Consider the following 22,732-nt stretch of genomic DNA (forward strand, 5'->3'; position numbering starts at 1 on the left):
CAAATTCATGAGTTATCATATTGAATCAGTCTGATAAAACCAAGTTTGGAATGAAGTCAGAATGCTGCAAGATAATTCCCCCATGTGAAGCTCTCACACTCAGTGTTTGTTTGCCATAGGTAAGCTTCCTATAGTAAATGAGGGCTGTTTGGTGGCCATCATCGCTCGGACAGATCTGAAGAAGAACCGAGATTTCCCATTGGCCTCAAAGGACTCTCGTAAACAGCTGCTTTGTGGTGCTGCCATCGGAACACACAATGATGACAAATACAGACTCGACCTGCTTGTGCAGGCTGGTGTAGACGTGGTTGTCCTGGTGAGGCCTGTTTTGGGCTTAATGTCTTTCAGTGAATCAGTTCTTGAAGATGGTTTATTTTTTGTCCTTTGTGGTTACCTATTGTCTCTCTGCTCACTTTAGGACTCTTCCCAAGGAAATTCCATCTTTCAGATTAATATGATTAAGTACATAAAAGAGAAATATCCTAACCTACAAGTCATCGGCGGCAATGGTTAGTTTTAAACACAAACTTTTTGAACATAATATCTACAAACACACAGTTAACATGGGCTGTCTGTCTGTTGTAGTGGTGACTGCGGCTCAGGCGAAGAATTTGATTGATGCCGGAGCGGATGCTCTCAGAGTGGGAATGGGCAGCGGCTCCATCTGCATCACACAAGAAGGTCAGTCCACCAATCCACGCCTGACTGCCTGCCCCTCAGCCGATCACAGGCTGTATTTCTATATCCAGTCATTCCAGAGAGAGCAGCTAATATCCAGTGCCTCTTCTAGGTTTTCTTTTAACATTGTTAGAGCAGTCCAAATTATCTGTCATTTCCCAAATATCCCTGCAGTTTTGGTCTGCAAGGTAATTGTACAGATTGATTGGCAGACAATCCACTCTGCCCGGTTTCCTCTTTTCCAGCATTTTTCTGGGGTTTTAGAATCTGTGGAGAATTCCTATTTTTGTTTGTGTGGTGTAGGTATTATTCTATATTTTGTCTTAAGAATGAATATGTGTGTCTATATAAGTGTCTATCTGTCCGTTTGTATAGTTCTCTGTGACAAATGTCTTTCTCTGTCGCTCTGAATGATGGGAGTATGGTAGTGGAGGCTCTTCCTTTCTCTTTTCTGTCACAGTTTTTCTCTCTTTTTCTCAGTTTTCCCTTCTTTTGTGCTTTCTTTGACTGTCTCTATGGCATATTTTCTTTCTTTCGACCGGTTGTTTTTGTTACTTGCATCAGTTCCCTTTTTTTTAATCAGCTCTGTTCCAAAACCTAGCAAAGACTGTTTCAGAAGGTAGGCATAATTATACTGCCTTCTGAGATACTCTACTGTTCACTTTTTTTTTTTTTTTGAAAGAAATTAATATTTCTATCCAGCAAGGACGCATTAAATTGATCAAAAGTGAGAGTAAAACATAAAAAGAACCAGCATATTAGAATAATTTCTGAAGGATCATGTGACACTAAAGATTGAAAATTAGAAATATATTACATTTTAAAATATTTGAAAATGTTATTTTAAATTGTATATGTCCTTCATGAATATTACAGTTCCATAATGCATTGAAAATAAATCCAGGATGGCTGACAAGGCAAGCAAATTTTTTATTTTAAACTTAAAACTGAAAATGTTTTATACTGTAAAATAGATAAGTAATTTGAATATATTATTTTACCCAGCATTTATTAGTGTATCATGCTGTTAGTTTAACAACATGCTAACATCAAACTGTGTTGCACACAGTTGCAGCCTTTGTACTGCATTCCAAATCTATTCCTTACGAGGTTCCATAACAATTAGTTATACTTCCTTAGAAGGAAGCCGCTTATGTACAGTAGGCAGCAAGGCAAGGTTTTAGAACAGAGCTACCGTGTGCTCTTTCTCAGTATCTATTTCCCTTTCTATAATTGTGTCTCTCTAGCGCCTCTCAGTATTCCTCCTGGTTTAAAGCTCCACAGCCCCAAAACCCCAATTACTGTTACGGGATACTCCAGTAAGTCCCTCCCCCTGATCCCCATACAGATCCCATTGGCTCACTATCTCACTCTGCCTGCTGCATTGACTGGTTAATGGCTCTGCATCATTAGAAGTAGTTGCTGGTTTTTGGGGTTTTGGATGCTTGTCATTGTCTGACTAACCTGTCAGTAGTGGCGTTTGGCACTTCCTCTGATCTAAGTCTGTTACTCAGAATCCCTCACTAACATACATGAACTAGCTTGTGCAGTGGCCAGAAAGGAATTTGGACACGAAAGTCACACTTAAACAATGTCATTGTATCATGAAATATAAAACCAAGTGGCGTTTATTTTAAAAAATAAAACATGCTGTTAAAATGACAGTAGTGAACATTTGGTCACTTTCTTCAAACATTGAACTTGAGGGGAAACAACTTAATACATTTGCTAATAGGGCTGAACGATTAATCGAATGCGATTGTCATGCATATCTTGTCAGTAAAGCCGGTTCTGTGATTAGTAGTAAATCTTCAGCACGTGCTTTCAGATGGAGCAGCGTCTACTACACAGAGCCGTAGTTTACTGACAAGCTACGCAAAATTGTGTTCATAATCGCAGATGGTTTAATCGCGTGATTATGAAATCGAAGAAATCGTTCTGCGGTTATGAAAGCGGTTTGCGCAGCTTGTCGGTGAACTACGGCTCTGTGTAGTAAATGCTGCTCCATCTGAAAGCACGTTAAAATACCACATTTAAGAACATGTTTTTACTCCAAACTCACTTCCTAACATCAGTCGAGTGTTTGAAATAAATCCTTCTGTGAGACGATGTGGCTTCTTACACAGAATAAGGCACGCAACATATTTCATAGTATTCTAAGCAGTGATAAAGGCTATGTCGATTAGCATTGCATTATTATATACTTTATTATAATAAAAATTTTAATAAGACGAACTCGGATAAATCATATATTGTCGTAATCATGTGTTTATTAGTCACGTTGAATTAATGAAGGCAGTTAAATCTTCTGTTTATTCAGCAACAGCTATAGGGATTTCCTGGGTTTCCTGGGTTTTGCAAGGTGTATTTGGAGTTTCAGCACGAGAGCGCCCTCTGGCCTTCGGATGGAGATTTACTGCTGATCACAGAACCGTGCTTCACTGAAAGATACGCATGACAATTTATGCGATTTATCGCCTTTGCGATTTAATTTTGATTAATCGTGCAGCCCTATTTGCTAAGTCGTTGATTAAAGGTCAATGCCAATTTGGCACAGGAAAGTGAAATTAGAAAAGCTCTAGCATTGTTTTATTTCTATATGTCATTTGCTTTGATATTTTATCTGTACAATGAAAATGCTAGAAATATGGCTTAAGTGTCCAAATAGGTTTTAGAGCTGCTGTAAGAGCATTGGAGTGTATGAAGTGCATTTGTTAACAAAGCAGAAATAGCTGAGGGTTTCGCAACCATTGGTCTCACTGCAGAAGGTCTTTGTTTTACAGTTCAGTGTAGTGTGTTAATTTAACTCACACCATTTTTTTTTTTCATTTTACTGTATGCAGAGTGTAGATGGTGTGACTTTAGAAATTACAGAAGGGGGTTTGGGGTCAAAAGATGGCACTTGTCATTTCCCAATGCTGCTGCTCCGTCTTCATTTCTTGTCTACTCTCATTCGTTGTCTTGAATAAAACAACGAAAATTCCAAAAACCATGACAGCATGGATTTCCATGCATCTTGCATGCAACTTTTCACTTGTTATGCTAATTAATATAATGTACTAGTAGTTTCAGACTTTTGGATCCCACTCTGTCAACATTTGGAACGGATAATAATTGGGTTTGACAGGTGTGTGTGTGTGCATCACATGCTCACCACTGCGAGTTTTTCCTTTTTATTGTGATGGTCTTGCGAAAGGTCATAAACAGACAGTGGAGCAAAAGATTTAGGTGAATTTAGAGAATGATTCAAATCATTTAGAAACTTTCTCACTTGTCCTTGTTTGTCAAGACTTGCAGAGGGTTTGCTGATGGACTCTTCTTCTCCTCTCATGTTACCTCACCATTTATAGAAAATCTCACATCTAAAATTCCACTTTCATAAATCCACATATTTCATATAATGCTAACTTTTTGTCTTTGAACTTAGTGAAGTTCAAAGAAGTGCTATGATTTAGATTTCTTTGATGAATTTTGGTTTGGCCTCATTTTGAATTGACATGCAATACTGTCTCTGTAACGTTTACTGGTTGGTTGATTGTCACTGACTGAAGTCACATGACTGCACGAGTAAAGAGTACACTCATAGTCATTCATGTGTCCACATGTCTGTCTATGTGTGTGAGAGAGTATGGATGTCTGTGTTTGTATGAACAACAGTTAGTGGAGAGTATTTGTTTATCAATGCACACGATTGTCCTCATCTACATAACTAATATCTGTAGAATATGCAAGTTTAGGTTGATAGTAAGGGTCTCTATTTCTCATTGTTCTCACAGTGCTAGCATGCGGGAGGCCACAGGCAACAGCTGTGTATAAGGTATCAGAATATGCTCGGCGGTTTGGAGTGCCTGTCATCGCTGATGGGGGGATTCAGACAGTTGGTCACATTGCTAAAGCACTTGCTTTGGGAGCATCAACAGGTGAGATATGGGTTTGATATAGATTCACAAGATACAGACTAACGTCGTAATTGAAGCTAAATTCTCTTCTGCTTTTGGTTTCTCTCAGTAATGATGGGGTCATTGCTCGCTGCCACTTCTGAAGCTCCTGGTGAATATTTCTTTTCGGATGGGATCCGTCTAAAGAAGTACAGAGGAATGGGCTCACTGGATGCCATGGACAAGAACTTGGGCTCACAGAGCAGATACTTCAGGTGTTACACACAAATAAATCCTTTCTCAAATACAATACTGTGCACTTATTGCTCTTAGTTCCTGCTGCAGTTTAGCTACTAATTACAGGTTCCCATGTTTTTTTTGTTTTTTGTTTTTAAACCGCTTTGCTATATGCTAGCTATTTCACAACTGCTTATATAGACTAATGCTTGATGATAATTAGATATATAGATATATTTATGGAATAGTAGTTAAATGAAACATTAATAAAAGCTAATATCTTAGACTGAGAAAGTTCTACAGAATATAAATTGAAACCATGTTCACTCTCTCAACCCCTCTGTCTCTTTTTCAGTGAGAGTGATAAGATTAAAGTAGCTCAGGGAGTTTCAGGGGCTGTTCAGGATAAAGGCTCCATCCATAAGTTTGTTCCATATCTCCTCGTTGGCATACAGCATTCCTGCCAAGACATCGGTGCAAAGAGCCTCACACAGCTGAGGTACACGCAATCGCACTAATTACTCGCATATCGGCAATTAAATGCATTCAAAGGCGCAGTGTATAGTTTCAGTGCCACTAGTGACGGCAAAAAAAATTGTGAAAAGTATGATTGTTTCCAAAACTATCATTTCTTATTTTTGCCAATTCTGTTTGATTCCTTTAGTGGCACTGAAACTATACGCTGCACCTTTAACCCAACAATGCACTGCTAAAACAGACACAAACCCAAATATTCATATGTTTGAGGTTAATGAGTGACAGTTTGTCATTTTCCTTTTTTCCTCTTTTTTTCCCCTTTCTTTCTTCATCTATCTCAGGGCAATGATGTATTCTGGTGAACTGAGGTTTGAAAAGAGGACAATGTCAGCTCAGATGGAGGGTGGAGTGCACAGCCTACACAGGTAGTTGAACATTCGTAGACTTAGTCTGAAGATATTGTACATTACCAATCAAGAGTTTGGGGTCAGTAAGATAAAAAAATAATGCTTCTATTCAACAAGAATGCATTAAAATTGATCAAAAGTGACATTTATGTCAGTGCCAATAGCCTCGTGGGCAGCGCGCCGACATATAGCACCGTTGTGCTTCTGGGCATCCCGGGTTTGAGTCCCGGCTCGTGGACCTTTCCCGATCCCATCCCCCTCCTCTCTCCTATCCAAATAAAGGCAAAATACTGAAAATAAATCTTTAAAAAAAAAAAAGTGACATTTATAAAGTTACAAAAAGATTCCCATTTCATATAAATGCTGTTATTTTGAAATTTATATTCATAAAAAAATCTAGAAAGAAAAATGTATCATGGTTTCCACAAAAATATGAAGCAGCACATTGATAATAATAATAAGAAGAAATATTTCTTGAGCACCAAAACATATTAGAATGATTTGTGAAGGATTATGTGACACTGAAGACTGGTGCAGTGGTTGCTGGAAATTCAGCTTTGCCATCACAGGAGTAAATTACATTTTAAATAAAATATTTTAACATAGAAAATATTTATTTTAAATTGTAATAATATTTATCTTTGATCAAATAAATGCAGCCTTTGTGAGCATAAGAGACTTCTTTCAAAAAGAAAATGTAAAATCTTTCTGAAACCACACTTTTGAATGGAATAATGTACAAGTTTGAACTTAAATAAAAAAATGAACTGATCTTTTATTTTGTTCTTTCAGCTATGAGAAACGCCTGTTTTAAAGAAGACACTACAGATGCCAGTACATGCATAGCCAAACGCACATAAACCTCCATTAATGGACTTCCACAAGTGCTTTTGCACATACAGGCACCCAAACACACTGAGAACCTCAGCTTCCTCTTTCTCGTCTTCCCAGCCGCCTTTCCTCTTAGCGAGGAGAGAAACCGTGTGTGAATGTCTGCGAGCATATGCCAGTTTTGCGTGAATGTGTGTGGTTGTGGGGAACGCATGCTGTCTGCTGTTTGTATCAGATGCCTTACATGTCAAAAAAGTAATCATTTGGCAAAGTTTGTTGGAAAATATACATTTTTTGCCACAGATATTTGTCTCGTCTTGATTAATAAAATATTACTGCATATGCATGATTTTAAGCAATAAACGGTCAACATTTTCTGTCCAGACATGAAAATGGGTTGATTGAGTGCCGTTGGTCTGTGTAAAACAGGAAGTGTTGTATTTTAATGGGATTTCTGTCAAGTTTGTTATAAAACGAGAACTGACCGTTCAAGTTAGGTGCATGTGAGTACCTTTGTAAAAATGTGCCTGTGTCATGTAAATTACAACATTTTTCACTTGCATGTGTTTTTTCATCATAAATTGGTTTTCAAATCCTGAATCTGTGAGTGTGTGGGTAGATGGCTGCTCAACATTGACATTGGTACGTTATTCCTCATTTTGCAAGCGTGTCTCAAGGGAACCAGCCTTCACCTCCAAAACTACCGGACTTTCCAAACAAGCGTTCACACATACTTACTAATGGACCCGCACCTGGACAGGTTGGGCTGAGAGCTCCAGGTGGCTCCTCATAAATGAAATATGATATTGGCCCATTAGTGAGCTCATCCCAGCTGGGCCCAGATATCTTAACGCTTTTATACACAGCAAAAATGAAATGACTGACAGATGTAAATCAATGTGTGCGGCAATATTATCTTTCCTAAGACTAGAACTTTTTTTATTAAAAAAAAGACTGGATGTATATAATTCTCATATTTAACATTAAAATTAATACATATAAAAATGCAATACTGTATAAAGATATGTAATACATTATTAATAATAAAAATTAATAAACAACATATATGTTGCACCTATCCTCACATGAGTGAATCAACCATAATAGTTGAAGCACATAACAGACAAATATAAATTATAAGAAAGAGATGACAGGAATCATAAAAAGAGAAGGGAAAGACATTGAGATGTTTGGAGGGGGAGGTTGTGGGCAGTCTAGTGAAGAAGTGAAAGTGAAAATGTTCCTCGGATTTCTGAGGAGGAAGTCAGCAGGCATAAATACGCGAACGCTCTTTGACAAACTCACACAAGCCAGGGAGCAGAGAGAGGAGGAATGACAGGAGCAGGTAACAGAATTATTCATCTCATCTCTGTCATACCTGGCAGTTTGTATCTGTCACGTTCAATGTGTCTCTTCTCATGTCGTTTATCACAGTGACAAGTAGTTTTCTTTCATTTCTCTTCACCTTTGTTCCACTTGTTTCTTTCATTTGTTAACTTGTCTTCTCTTTTGCAAGTAGATCGCACTGAAATTAAAAAAGAAATTATGGAAATATGCTTTGATACAAACCGTCTTTCATTCATTTGTCTCATTCTGCTCATCTTTTTCTCATTCATTTGACTGTGTTTGGCAATTATGAGGAAATCTTCACAAAAAAGAAGGAAAGAGAGAGAGAAGAGCTCACTTCAACTAGTTATCACTAAAATTTGTGCAATGTGCCATCAAGCTTGTCGATTCTAAAATGAAAGCTTCATATTTCAGGCTAGTTCCTCCTTTCATTTTACTTCATGTGACTTTCTTTAGTCAGTTTTATATCCTGTTTAATCTCTCTTGTCATTTTGTCTTCATTTACCTTGCATAACCCCCCTTCTCCTTCTCTCTCCCTCCCTCTCTCTGCCCACTCTTCTCTGATGGAGAGCAGGTTTTTCAAGACACAAGTCTACAGATGAAGCAAGATAAATAAACAAGTTTGATTCTTTTGCAGAGGCACCAAACTTGTTCGTGGTAAAAGCTGTTTGAATGTCATTTCTTTTTTCTTATTTAAAAAAAGTAGACTTGATATATGTAATTTCCATACGAAAAAAGTGTTAAATGACGAAGCGTTGCTGGATGTGTTTGTTCACGGAGTGTCTGTGAAAATGGCCACAGCAGTTTGGATGGTAACGGAACCCATAATGCAGCTGTTTGGTTGATTGACAGCTGGCTATGGATTCTGTGTCCTTCCTTTCTTGCAGGAGCTTAAAGATGAAAATTGTATGTGTTGAAAGAATTCAGGAGTTGGCCTCATTCAGATATGATACTTAATGTGAATTTTACTTCTGTATTACTCGAAATGTATTTGAATAGATCTACAATGTTATAGTTGAGTCAGAAATGTGTATGTGTGTGTATGAGTTCTGATGTTGCTCTGGAATGACACGTTTTCTCCCGGATTGCCAGAAATATGTTTCGCCACCGGGAACTTCGTGTCAGCCAAGATTAGCATCACTTCCTGACAATCACAAATCTTCAGAATCGTCAGTATTCAGTAAATCACAGAATCTCTTACTAAAATGCTTTGTCAGACATTTGAATTTTATTTCTGTAATTTAATAATAAATTAAGAACATTTGTCATACATCACTTGTTGACCGTTTATCATCAAAACTCCCAAAGAATTTTTTAGATCTACATGATGATATAGAGAGGAATGATAGAGGTTTGCGTTTTCAATAGATGAGTGATCTGGAACAGGTTTTGGATAATTTGCTTTGTAGATTTTACTCTGGCTAGAGGACATAAAGTGAAATCTGTGAGCCAGTGTTGCTGTTTTAGTTGTTTTGGGAAGAGATCTAGATCTTACTGTAAACCACAACATGTGACTTGTAATCTGGCCCAAGTTCAGCTCTTACGTACAATTGTTACCTGCAACAAACAAAGCGGAAGTACTCAAATAAGCAACTGAACAACCAGCATTCAAATATGCTTCAGTATGAAGTGTGACCAGATCTCATTTTGATAAACTTTTCTAAAGATTCCTATAAAACCTTTTATGGATGCATGGTGTCTTATTACTGTTCCATAAGGAAATATTTTAGTATTATCAGAAGTCAAACGTTGAAAACTTGGAGATTTTTAAACATGTTTATGCTGGAAACAATATTCCTGATGCAGTCTACTCAAAACATTAAACGGAATAAACGTCTGGCTTATATATTTATTTAGAGAAAAGTCTAAAAAAATTAGTTAAAATAATTTTTCACCTTTAGTCTCCTAAAATCTAAAGTATTCTGTTATCATTTACTTACTTTGTTATCAGAAAAGCAGAAATTAATAGCAGAATGTGCATGCTGCTGTTTTAAATAAAATGAATGAAAACAGTATAGTCAAGTAAGATTTGTAACGAATACTTTAACGATGATAAATACTCTTTTCCTCACCCAAAGCTATCAAATGACTTTGTAATATAGTACAATAAATAAAGTTATGCGGGTTTAGAAGCAGAGAGTGAAAAAAGATGACAACTTGCATTTTTGGGTGCACATATACATTAATATGTTAAATATCAGTGATAAGAAGGAAAGTAATCCATAGATTATTTAAATAGTCTATATCTTTTCAAATAAAACGACAGCATCTGAACAAAATGTATTTTATCAGAAGTGCACTTTTACTTTCTGTTCTGTCATTGACTGAACTGATTTTGCCACACTCAAAATGGCGCCTTTCAAAAACACGCAACCGGTGTTACATGAAAATATGCCTCCTCTGACCAGGCAGTGACATTTCTTAACGTTCCGGTCCACATGCATCTGTTTTGATTGGTGATCAATCCGAGCAGACAGCACCGCAGTGCTGCTACAGTCAATCTCACTAACATCCCTCCAGTCCGGGCACTAAAAACAATGTCAACATACTGAGCCTAATCATGGAGGAAGCCGTGCCATTTAGCATCGTGTCCACCGTCAAAGCGTTAAGCGGCGCGTTGCGGAGAGATGCTGAACATGAAGACGAGATCAGCCGCGAGAGAGAGAAGCACTGGTTCAAGGAGAGCAGCGCAAAAAACCTGAGAAATCGTGACTTCTTGTCACCCAACACGGTTCTGACGACGCTGTACGCCGGTGGAGAGGTCAGTCTGAAATATGTGCTTACATGTGCGTTTTTTATTTTCTGTGTTATGATCTCTTCCTGGCCTGCACCAGTGACAGATGCGTTCTCGCGCTTCTCCGCGTGGCAATTTTACGCATGGCTTGAGGCGCCGTGTTGGATATTTCAAGCTTTTGCTTGGACGTCTGTTTATGAATCACTGACACAGAATTGTCAGAGTATAAGCCCGAGCTCTGCACAGACACGCAGGGCGCCAGCTGGACTGCCGACATTGCCACGTTCATATTCGCGCGATTTTTTGCGCAGCTCGTCAGTGAACAACGGCTCTGTGTAGTTAATGCTGCTCAATGTGAAAGCACGCAGGTGATGGAGATTTACCGCTGATTACAGAACCAGCTTTCTGACAAGATGCGCGTTAAATATCGCATGCGATTTATCGTGCAGCCCTAATATAAATTTGTTGTGAAACGAAAAAACAATGACAGTACGTATTAACAAACATACCTTTTTATGGTTAGTCGATGTCCGATAGGGAATCTCAACGAAAACCGCCGGCGCAACAAACTGTTGCTATGGTTACCACAAAAGTTCGCGTGGCGCGCTCTAATTTCTGTTTTGTGGTTTCTGAAATGTTTGAAAACGTTGTTGCGACTTGTATAATTATAAAGAATATATTTGAAATATTTATATTATATTACGCCGGTGGAGAGGTCAGTCTGAAATATGTGCTTACATGTGCGTTTTTTATTTTCTGTGTTATGATCTCTTCCTGGCCTGCACCAGTGACAGATGCGTTCTCGCGCTTCTCCGCGTGGCAATTTTACGCATGGCTTGAGGCGCCGTGTTGGATATTTCAAGCTTTTGCTTGGACGTCTGTTTATGAATCACAGAGTCACTGACACAGAATTGTCAGAGTATAAGCCCGAGCTCTGCACAGACACGCAGGGCGCCAGCTGGAAATATTTATATTATATATTATTGTAAAAATTACAAATTAAAAAATATTACATCTTAAAAATTAACATGTAAAATTATAACACTTTTGACATTATTTGTGAGAGTAAAATCTTAAATTAGTTTTTTTTTTTTATGCCGCCTTGATTCTGTTGGTAGGTCAGTGACATGTATAGAATATACAGGTGCATCTCAATAAATTAGAATGTCGTGGAAAAGTTCATTTATTTCAGTAATTCAACTCAAATTGTGAAACTCGTGTATTAAATAAATTCAATGCACACAGACTGAAGTAGTTTAAGTCTTTGGTTCTTTTAATTGTGATGATTTTGGCTCACATTTAACAAAAACAGCTAGACTGTTGACATTGGTGGCATCGACCAAACATTTGAACCCTGCGGCAGAAATGATTTAACTCCTCGCTGCCGGTTACATCTAGGTCAGACTATGCCAATGCCGAAAACAACATGTTGGCTATTAGGAGAACCACAATGTCATAATCACGCCCTGATTTATTACTGTTTTCCCCCCAACAACAGGGAAACCTTGTTTGTTTTTATACTGTCATGCGGTCAAAATGTCTTTTTGTTTTGTTTGAGGGAATTCGCAGGTAACTCAATTGTCTTTTCGCGCCCCTGGAAAACAAACGTGTAAATGACATTTTAAACAAAACTTTTATATAAATTAGGGCTGCACGATAAATCGCATGCGATATTTAACGCGCATCTTGTCAGTAAAGCCATTCTGTAATCAGCGGTAAATCTCCATCACCTGCGTGCTTTCACATTGAGCAGCATTAACTACAGGCAGTAATTAAAGCAAATGGAGCCCCTACCAAGTATTGAGTACATGTACAGTAAATGAACATACTTTCCAGAAGGCCAACAATTCACTAAAAATGTTTTTTTTTATTGGTCTTATGAAGTATTCTAATTTGTTGAGATAGTTAATTGGTGGGTTTTTGTTAAATGTGAGCCAAAATCATCACAATTAAAAGAACCAAAGACTTAAACTACTTCAGTCTGTGTGCATTGAATTAATTTAATACACGAGTTTCACAATTTGAGTTGAATTACTGAAATAAATGAACTTTTCCACGACATTCTAATTTATTGAGATGCACCTGTATATTTTTTATATTCAGAGAATATAAAAAGCATTTTGGTGAAATTTTGTTGGCAAAAAAGCGAAACACAGACTCACACAAAAGAACAGCAAATTTGTTAGACCAAATTGAACGCATTGAAATCTGCATGAGGAACTTTTTCACCCTCATGCGATACACCAGGTCTTTCAATGAAATTTCACGGATCAACGGCGAATGTGACCTAAAGTTGGCATAAAAACGGAAAGTGCAACTGTCTTTTCTCTGCTATTCTGACGTATAGTGTATCAGCTTCTCAAGCTAGAAAAATTGTAGGGTGGGACTTAATTTTGTCATTTGGCAATTGATTGGATCAATGTTTTAGATTAAAGATTTTTTTTTTTAAATTAATGTGCAAGATAATCATTTATAATAAACACCGCAATATTCCAAAAATAAGAATTGTCAATTTTGCTTTCACAGTGACTTGGAAAAAGTTTTGTGCATTGTTTCAAATAACTTTATACTATTTTCAACAAACGTTTTGATTTAATGAGAAAGTATCCCGGGGCAGTAAACTAAATATGTAAATTGTTACACTAAATATACTTGTGTATTTCATGACTGTGTGTGTTTTCAGGTTCCCTCTGATGTTCTCAGTGGTATTCGCTCTCTTCGTGGCAGTGGCGTATTGCCGCTAGGAGCCACTGAGGTGACACCAGAAGGCCTGCGTGTGTGTGTGGATCGCTGTGCAGCATTCAGAGGTGTTTTATGTGGAATAACGTCATATCTGAGACCTGCTGCTCAGAGACAGGGCTGTGTCCTCATCAACTGCCCTGCCCTCCACACCAAACAAACCGTGCCATCTCCCGATACACTAGCTCTGGGGCAGCTACGGACCGTTCTCATTGCCGACCACCTCGGGGCACAGCTCAGAAGACAAGGGTGTGTGCTTTGACTTTTATGATATTGGCATAAATTTTGTCACCAAAGGACAAATTAATCAACTCTTTCTTTATTCTATTTAGGTACACTGTTTCCTTTTGTCCAGCCTTGCCACAGGACAGTGACATTGTCAACTTTCTGAAAACACTAGGCATTGATTGGCCGACAGTCCCTGTCAGCTGGACCAATGAGGACAGGGAGGAGAAGATGAAAAAAGCTTTAGAGAACTCAACCTACAGAGACAGAGAGATGGAGAGAGGAAAAATGAGAAGTGGAGGCGAGGAAATAGAGGGAGAGAGAATAGGGATAAAAGAGGATGTTAGGATAAACCTTAAACAAGTGGTACAGGACGAGAACCTGCAGGGGTATGATCCCAGTCTTGGCACTTGCACAGGTAAGTTGTAATGTGTTCATTGGGGATCTAACGCGTTAAATTTCCCATGGGTTCATTTATATACAAGATTTGTGTCTGTTTGGCCAGCAAATGTCATTATTAGGGTTGCATGAGTAGAATGTTTGATGTTAAGATTTTAATTGTATTTTATTTTATAAATATGTTAACCCTGTCATCGACCAATACAGTACAAGATATTTGTTGCTTATTATTATTTTGCAAGTATTAAGCCACATTATGATGCATTAAAATGCATCACACTGCAAATTTAACTAGTAATGCAAAATATATTGGTATCATATTGGTTATTGTCTATTTATTGAATTTATCACTCGTAAGTCGACGTTGGAAATTTAATTGTGCTTTATTATTTTCTTTGTTATTTGCCTTTAGACTTTTGCCATGATCTAATATTTGCATAAAGTTGATTTAAAAAAAACAACAAAACGGTTGAATATATTTTTATGTAAATGTATGTATTTTTCCAAAACTGAAAGTTATATGTTGTGATGCCTAAATTCACATTTTGCATTTAACCCTAGAAGACCCAAATATAGAAAAAAACCTGTGAAAAAATTATTTCACCTTTTAAAAGTTGTTGTAGCAGGCCTCTAATACAGAAATATGTGTTTTTACATTTTAGTCAGTTTTTAGTGAAATGTTGTAATATTGCAACGTTGGGCTCTTTGGGTTGCAGAATTTCAGTGATTTTACTTCACTGTCTGAACAAATGTAGAGAACATCTAAAGGTTCATTTGCTGGGTGAAATGTTTCTGTAACCCCATTACAATAGTCTACATACAGTATGTATACACACTAATAATCACACAATAATGACAAAATAAGAAAAAAAAACATTATAGAAAAATATGTTCTGAATATATTTACAAAACCTGATGAACTGAATGAAAGCTTTTAAAATATTCTTTATGACTTGACTTTTAAAACTTTCTTCTCTTGTATCACAGTCCATCTCAAAGTCACTGTTCTCACTTTGGACAGCATCAGTGATATATCATACACATATGATGAAACGGTCTTTCTTGGCTGGTGGCATTCTGAAATGGAAAAAAACAATGATTATTTTCCAGGCTAAAAATATCAGTGCAAATTGATCCCAAACATACTTACACATTTTAAAGAATTCACCCATTCACAGAATTCACCCATTCCACAGAATTCACACAATACTGATAGCTTATTGTGCCCTTTACTTATCATGCTAATAGCACTTATACCCCCCACATTCCAGAACATTATCACCTGTCCCTCATGCAGCAAGCAGATATTTGGGCAAACAAGCAAAGGGCCAGTTAAGTACATTTTATAAATGATGATATACAGATAGTTTAAAATATTGTTACACAAATACTTTCAAATTATTGAAGAAAGCTCAATTAATAATCATAAAATCTTGATTGAATCTCAAAATGGTAACAAAAACATTTAAAACTTGTGAATGATCAAAAACAGTTTTATTTAGTTTCTATTAGTATTTTTTTCACATGGAACAGATGAGAAGTACAATTCATCCATGTAATGTGCAAGGTGCACAGGCAAATTTTGCTACCCCTTTAACCCAACGTTGCAAAATTACAACACTGACATAACAAGCTCAAAATCTAAAATGATCAATGCATTCAACAATACCTTAATATCTACATGATCTACACATTAATAATCGCAGAAAAAAATATTTTAGGCATTTTACTTACTTGAATGTAGATTTATCCAGTCCAGTAAAACAAGATGATGTGCTTGATGTGTGAGTTTATGGCCAGGTAAATAGGCCTATTTTTAAAATCTAGCATTTGTGTAAATGTGGTCTTAGAGGAAAAAAAAATACATGAGCAGCTTTATTTTACTCAAGCTAAAACCGATGTTGTAATATTTCAACAGTGGGCCTTACAGGGTTAAAATGATTGATTTTAGTTTGTAGCATTTTATTTTTAATTTAATAGACAACGTAGTATAGAATTACAGCCAACTAATCCGTTATTGGCCTTAACATGAAAATAATTATCAACTTGTCAGTAGTTTGCTAAATTTGGCAGCAATACATGAGATGTGACATGTCAATGTCGGAATATACAGAAATTGTGCTAGAAATTATAGTTACTGCACAAACGCACCTCTGGTGAACTTTTAAATTTGGTTTGTCACATACTAGCGTTTGTGATGAGTATGTTGAATGTTGAAAAGAAACAAATGTGAAATCTGTTCCTTTATCAGTTTTTTTTTATTTATTTTTTTACATCTTACTATTTTCAGTTAGTAGTTGCACAAGCAGCAAGCATTAAAGGGATAGTTCAGCCAAAATTTAAAATTTTGTCAAAACAGAAATTAAAATTTTATCATCATTTACTCACCCTCATGTCGTTCCAAACCTGTATGAGTTTCTTTCTTATGTTGAACATAAAAGAGGATATGTTGAAGAATGCTGGTACTCAAACAGTTGATGGTCCCCATTGACTTCCATAGTATTTTTTTTTCCATACTATGGAAGTCAATGGGGAGCAACCACTGTTTGATTATTCAGAATAGGGTTGCAAAGGAGCGGAAAATTTCCGGAAATTTTCCATGGGAACTTCGTCTGGGGAATTTTGGAAATGTTCCAATTTTGAAAATTTACTTGAATGTAGATTTATCCAGTCCAGTAAAACAAGATGATGTGCTTGATGTGTGAGTTTATGGCCAGGTAAATAGGCCTATTTTTAAAATCTAGCATTTGTGTAAATGTGGTCTTAGAGAAAAAAAAATACATGAGCAGCTTTATTTTACTCAAGCTAAAACCGATGTTGTAATATTTCAACAGTGGGCCTTACAGGGTTAAAATGATTGATTTTAGTTTGTAGCATTTTATTTTTAATTTAATAGACAACGTAGTATAGAATTACAGCCAACTAATCCGTTATTGGCCTTAACATGAAAATAATTATCAACTTGTCAGTAGTTTGCTAAATTTGGCAGCAATACATGAGATGTGACATGTCAATGTCGGAATATACAGAAATTGTGCTAGAAATTATAGTTACTGCACAAACGCACCTCTGGTGAACTTTTAAATTTGGTTTGTCACATACTAGCGTTTGTGATGAGTATGTTGAATGTTGAAAAGAAACAAATGTGAAATCTGTTCCTTTATCAGTTTTTTTTTATTTATTTTTTTACATCTTACTATTTTCAGTTAGTAGTTGCACAAGCAGCAAGCATTAAAGGGATAGTTCAGCCAAAATTTAAAATTTTGTCAAAACAGAAATTAAAATTTTATCATCATTTACTCACCCTCATGTCGTTCCAAACCTGTATGAGTTTCTTTCTTATGTTGAACATAAAAGAGGATATGTTGAAGAATGCTGGTACTCAAACAGTTGATGGTCCCCATTGACTTCCATAGTATTTTTTTTTCCATACTATGGAAGTCAATGGGGAGCAACCACTGTTTGATTATTCAGAATAGGGTTGCAAAGGAGCGGAAAATTTCCGGAAATTTTCCATGGGAACTTCGTCTGGGGAATTTTGGAAATGTTCCAATTTTGAAAATTTTGAAACGGGAATTTTTGGGAATATTTTCAAGTGAACACTCGAAATACATTATTTAGGTAACACTTTACAATAATTAACTAACACGTTAATAAACTTTAATACATTAACTAACATTAACTAATTGAACTTTATTGTAAAGTGTTACAACTATTTGTTATTAAAGCATATATATGTTTACAAAAACACTGTTAAATTAAACAGAAAAGCAAGCAGGTGTGCATGATTTGGCGTGGCAGACAATACAAATAATGACCGTTTCCTTACCTAAATCCTGCGTTTGGACCAGGCTCGGTTGCAGAATCACATCTGTGCTTCTGAAATTATTATCTTTTTCTATATAGTGTAGTAGTTAGCTATCTCTGTGCGCGGCCGCTTGTCAAGCATGAAAAACACAAGTTTTATTTAAATTCTGAATATATTATCGTATACAGCATGCAAAAAGTGCTCCCTTTAAATTTATTGAAAACTGTCACTCATTCATCACGATCTCACAAGGTTCCAAAAAAAACAAAAAAAAAAACAATGAACGTGACTACACGATGAAACTTTTTTAAATGTCTTTGTTAGAAAGAAGTTACACGCATAATAGAACTCAGCACTGGACAAAAAAACGGTGACTGGAGCGGTGAGTGCGTGGATTCCAACCTAAACACCTCTGATTGGCCATTGCGTTTTAGAAATCAACAAACATGTCTGTGATTGGCTACATTGCTCACCGCTGCGAAAATGCATTGTAAAATTATTTGACGCTTTCCAAAGCAGAAGGGCAGATACACTGGATTGCTTGCCAAATCTATTTCGTTATGCTATTATTACGAAGAAAACACGGACATATCTTGATTTTACTGGCTAGCTAGCTACTGTAAAAACACTTTTTGGTATTTACTAGTTAAACTTGAATCATATAGATCAAATACAGTATATTTAGAATATCAAAACTTAGATGTAGTCTTTGGGCTCAAATGAAGCACATGTGGCTTCAGAGAAAATGGAGGGGAATCCCTCTCTTAGGTGACTAAAGGCGGGCGTACACGGTGCGATTCTGAAGGTCGGAACGTCGTGAGCTCTGGCACATGTCACGATTGAGTTTATCTGAAAATCGTACGGAGGCAGTCACACACGACACGAATTTACTACGATTTTACAAACTCTGACGTAAGCATTACGTTTCGCGCCATTCATAAAAATATGGATTCTGAGGACGAAATAGTTTTCTTTGTGGCAGCTATGGCTTGTGACATCCAAAAAAAAAACAAAAAACGAAGACATAGGACATGGCAAAGAGAATGGCTGAAAAGCAGAGAAAAGCATGGACTTTCTGTTCTTTATAAAGAACTCGAGGGAGTAGAGTAGGCCATTTCTGAATTTCTGCTCGTTTTGCCGGAAATACAACAGGCATATTCATTCATAAAGCTGAACGGCAAATTTGGCACATTCGGAATAACAAATAAAAAATAGAACTGTATAATTAAACTAAAATTATTATAGACTATATGGTTTTTGTCATCTTCTGATTGGTCAACTTCAGATGGATTGCCAAATCGTCTCGTTCAACCGCACATACGCCACGAATTTAAACCGACAGCATCCGATTTTTTTTGACATGTTTGAAAATTATCGGGAGGACGGGAGGTGCTCGTAACGTCTCGGATTGGCCCGTAATTCTTCTCACACGGTACGAGCCGCGACCATGCGAGCATCTGCGATTTTCTCCAGAGAGAAAAAAAATCACCTGCGAGCTCGTACAATAGCAAAAATCGCACCGTGTATGCCCGCCTTTAAGGGGGATTGTGTGTGGGGGATGGTCATTTTTAGACTTCTGTTTTATTATTATCTCACCTAAATGTTTGTTCCAGTCTATGGTTTGTTCAGTCAGTGTATTTGTTTTTACAATGGTGTAGCCTAATTTAGTTGCACAGTATATTACACACAGCACAAGGAAATTGTAAACAATTTTTTGTAATATTCATGTAATTTACATGAATAGGCTACTTACCAAGATGGACATTCTGATATTTTTTGTGCAGGATTTAAGAAATTATCTGTTCATATTATGGAGGAAAGCACAGTGCATGTAGGGGGTTGTGGCCTCAATAGCCCTGCAGTAAGCAGTGTGCTGTGTGCATGTGATTGAGCAATGTGTAGGGTAGAAATTAAACTGAAATTGCATTAAATCAGGTTGTTTTAACCAAGATTATGCTGCAAGATTTGTTCTCAACTACATTTAAGTCCCCAGTTCTTGCAATTTTGCAAATTTCCAGTTAATTCCCGTTAATTCCCATATATTCCCGTTAATTCCCATGGAAAGTTTCCAGTCTTGAAAATTCCCGCAATTTTGCAACCCTAATTCAGAATTCTTCAAAATATCTTCTTTTGTGTTCAACATAAGAAAGAAACTTATACAGGTTTGGAACGACATGAGGGTGAGTAAATGTTGATAAAATGTAAATTTTTGGGTGAACTATTCCTTTAAGATGAGATGAACTGGGCCATACTGAACCGTACTGTGTCTCCCAGATTTTTTACAAGGACTGTTTTACTCCTAGTGTTTCTGTGATAAACTGTTGGATAGCCTTAGTTTTCCTCTGTGTTGTGCATAAGTCAGTGATTTCTCTGTTTTCAGTGCAGAGAGCAGCTTTGTGTCATCTGGCCCAGCTGGACAGTGCTACCACAGATTTCCCTGTGAGTCAAATGGACCCTCTGTCTGGATTATATCGGTCTGATTTAAATTACAGTGAATTACCATATTTTAGTTGGACGCTTGTAATGGATTTCTCTACTTTAGATCTCTACGACAACAGCCCTGCATGTCACTTCCTGTCAGGATGAGTTTCGTCAGCAGCAAACAGCCATGCTGTGGAGAGCGACGGGTGCAACGGCAGTGCAGGTTTCACACTCTCTGCCCACACAGACATATTTGCCCATCAGCTGTACCAGTGTGCTTTACATATCAAACAATTGCTTTCTGTTTTGTATTTACTGTCTTGTAACAGGAAGTTTTGGTTGGACCTATCAAAGGACTCATTCTTTTTCCTTTCTTTTCTTTTAGTAGCCAATAGCTTTTAGTTATATCACAGCTACTAACCATGATTTGCTACTTCCTAAATAGTAGCAGCTGGAATTGGGCAAAAATCATGCTCATTTAGAAAGCATTTAATTGTCTGATTAATATTTTTTCTCCTCCTTATCCTGGAAGAGTACGTTTATAAATCTGTGTAAAAGCATGTATAGCTGTTTCAAAGAGATTTTTTTGTTGTTAATTTTTATGTGTTAAGTAGCATATTGATGGCATAAAATCTAATAAAAGACAATAAATTAAATCCATATAAGTTGCAAAAAGTCTTAAGACAATATCAAGCCATTGTAATGCTCCCAAATGGGTGAATACACAATTTCCAGCTCAGATTCTGCACAGTTGGACATGACTACATTTTACACAATCTTTGCTGGAAAATAAACGAATGAATTAATAACTGCTTTCTTCCTCTCTATTAGAGATTGGTGATTTGTGGTCCTGTTAAAACTCCTGGAATTCAGATGAATGCAGCTCAGTATCTTCAGTAAGGCAAAACTTTAGAATAGCATCAACTGTTATGCTTTATCAATTTTATAAATCATTCTTACAAGTCTATAAGTCTTATTACAGTGTTATATGGTTGGCTGTGTATTGCTGTAGGTTAAGAAAAGCTCAGATGAAAGAGGCCTCAGAAATGAAGTACGGAGACCAAGTTGAAGGTGTGTTTATCTCTGTGCATTCTTAGAAAATTCCTTTTACAGCTCGTAGTCTTAGTGAAATAGCCCAGAATTGTTGTGATGCATGTTAATACCAGATGTCAACTGATTTGTGCATGTGCCATCAATTCACTTTTTTTTAGGTCAGACATGGGATGACATCATTAAAGTCATGACCTCGGCCACCGTGAGGTTTGAACTGCTTTCCACAGTGCACACAAGTCCGGTGAGTGTATTTGCGTGTGTGTGTGTGTGTGTGTAGAATGTATTTTCCTGCATTAGAGATGATTGACAGCTGTCTTTCAGGTGACCTTAGATGTTCAGCGGGACAGTGGTGTGTCCACAAAGGGCCCCAGGGGTGGAGTCTTTGTCATGTATAACTGCGCTCGTCTTCACACACTTTTCAGCAGCTACGAGAAAGGGGTAGAGCAAGGTAACACACACACACATGCACTGTAGTGTTCTTGACTTTTGATTCATGTTCTAAGTAATGTTATTTTGATAGTAGTCATGGATAAGTTGTTTTTTAAAGCGCATGCTGTGACTACACCCAAATCTTAACAACTTGTTGTTGTATACATGTTTTAAATTTACACTTTGTTAGGCAAAATGCTGTTTTTCACTGCCACTTTCAATTCTAAACTAAAGTAATAGAAAAGCAGTGAATGACAATATATGTGTTCTGTGACAATGTACAGAAAATATATAGATTTTAACAACAAAACCCGATATGGTTTGTGCAGTAGAGGTGTGGTATTCTGATTAGTTATGTTGTTTGGGGCAACAGTTTTTGCAATTCGCTGAAGTAAAAAATTCAATTACCATCTTTCTCCACTGGGCCTTTTGATTAACTGCATGTTAAGTAGTAATGTAGTATTGTTTCTATTTGTGAAATAATATCCATGTCTACTTTAAAACATGTAGGTCTTTATCCGGAAATCCCTGGAGGCACAGAGCTGGACTTTTCTGCCCTAAAAGAGGAGGTAAAGCAATATGTAACTAACATGTCTTAATGATAATATTTTTGCTAATAGTCTTATTTGTTGCATCCTTATGTGCGGTATTCGATCACTTCTGACCGGAGAATTATACATTTTGAATTTTTAAAAATCATAGCTGCACTAGAATGGTACGAAACTTGGTGACTTTTATGGCACTTGGTATGTGAACACACAAAAAAATTGAGGGCATGATTCGAAAAAGCTAAGTGGTCGTAAAAAAAATAGTCACACCCATGGTCTTTGGTCAAAAATGACCGACCACAGGAAATGAATGGGAAATGGGAAAAAAATAGAAAATACAGAAACTTTTTGTGTGTACAATCTACAAATCCCCCACAATGCAGAAAAAAATTGCACAGCAATGAAGGGGTGAAACTCTAAAACATCTAGAGTGCAAAATCAACACACCAACTCGCACACGCACACACACACCTATGAACTGGTGTGACTGTAACACTGCAACTATGTAAAATAAAATCAAT

At 36.9% G+C, this 22,732-nt stretch overlaps 2 protein-coding genes across 4 annotated transcripts in view; both read left to right on the plus strand.

Moving 5' to 3' along the window:
* Window positions 1-7,108, plus strand: part of impdh2 (IMP (inosine 5'-monophosphate) dehydrogenase 2) — an 11,619-nt gene extending 4,511 nt beyond the window's left edge. For both annotated transcript variants that reach the window (XM_016524288.1, XM_016524287.1), the window contains exons 8-15: window positions 120-316; window positions 419-509; window positions 586-681; window positions 4,455-4,598; window positions 4,687-4,831; window positions 5,149-5,292; window positions 5,612-5,695; window positions 6,470-7,108. In XM_016524288.1, the coding sequence (XP_016379774.1) occupies window positions 120-316; window positions 419-509; window positions 586-681; window positions 4,455-4,598; window positions 4,687-4,831; window positions 5,149-5,292; window positions 5,612-5,695; window positions 6,470-6,491 (923 nt within the window). In that variant the 3' untranslated portion in view covers window positions 6,492-7,108. The remainder of the gene's footprint in view (window positions 1-119; window positions 317-418; window positions 510-585; window positions 682-4,454; window positions 4,599-4,686; window positions 4,832-5,148; window positions 5,293-5,611; window positions 5,696-6,469) is intronic.
* A 3,146-nt stretch (window positions 7,109-10,254) lies between these two features.
* The window catches only part of dalrd3 (DALR anticodon binding domain containing 3), a 15,894-nt gene continuing 3,416 nt past the window's right edge, over window positions 10,255-22,732 (plus strand). Inside the window, exons 1-10 of one of the 2 annotated variants that reach the window (XM_016524285.1) lie at window positions 10,255-10,616; window positions 13,273-13,577; window positions 13,661-13,971; window positions 20,141-20,199; window positions 20,303-20,404; window positions 21,013-21,077; window positions 21,194-21,252; window positions 21,393-21,475; window positions 21,556-21,682; window positions 22,174-22,232. In XM_016524285.1, the coding sequence (XP_016379771.1) occupies window positions 10,416-10,616; window positions 13,273-13,577; window positions 13,661-13,971; window positions 20,141-20,199; window positions 20,303-20,404; window positions 21,013-21,077; window positions 21,194-21,252; window positions 21,393-21,475; window positions 21,556-21,682; window positions 22,174-22,232 (1,371 nt within the window). In that variant the 5' untranslated portion in view covers window positions 10,255-10,415. Of the gene's footprint in view, window positions 10,617-11,008; window positions 11,079-13,272; window positions 13,578-13,660; window positions 13,972-20,140; window positions 20,200-20,302; window positions 20,405-21,012; window positions 21,078-21,193; window positions 21,253-21,392; window positions 21,476-21,555; window positions 21,683-22,173; window positions 22,233-22,732 lie in introns of those variants that run through there. The other variant, XM_016524286.1, reaches the window with a different exon arrangement.

Source organism: Sinocyclocheilus rhinocerous, unplaced genomic scaffold, assembly GCF_001515625.1.
Source record: "Sinocyclocheilus rhinocerous isolate Xijiao unplaced genomic scaffold, SAMN03320098_v1.1 scaffold2645, whole genome shotgun sequence".
Taxonomy (NCBI): domain Eukaryota; kingdom Metazoa; phylum Chordata; class Actinopteri; order Cypriniformes; family Cyprinidae; genus Sinocyclocheilus; species Sinocyclocheilus rhinocerous.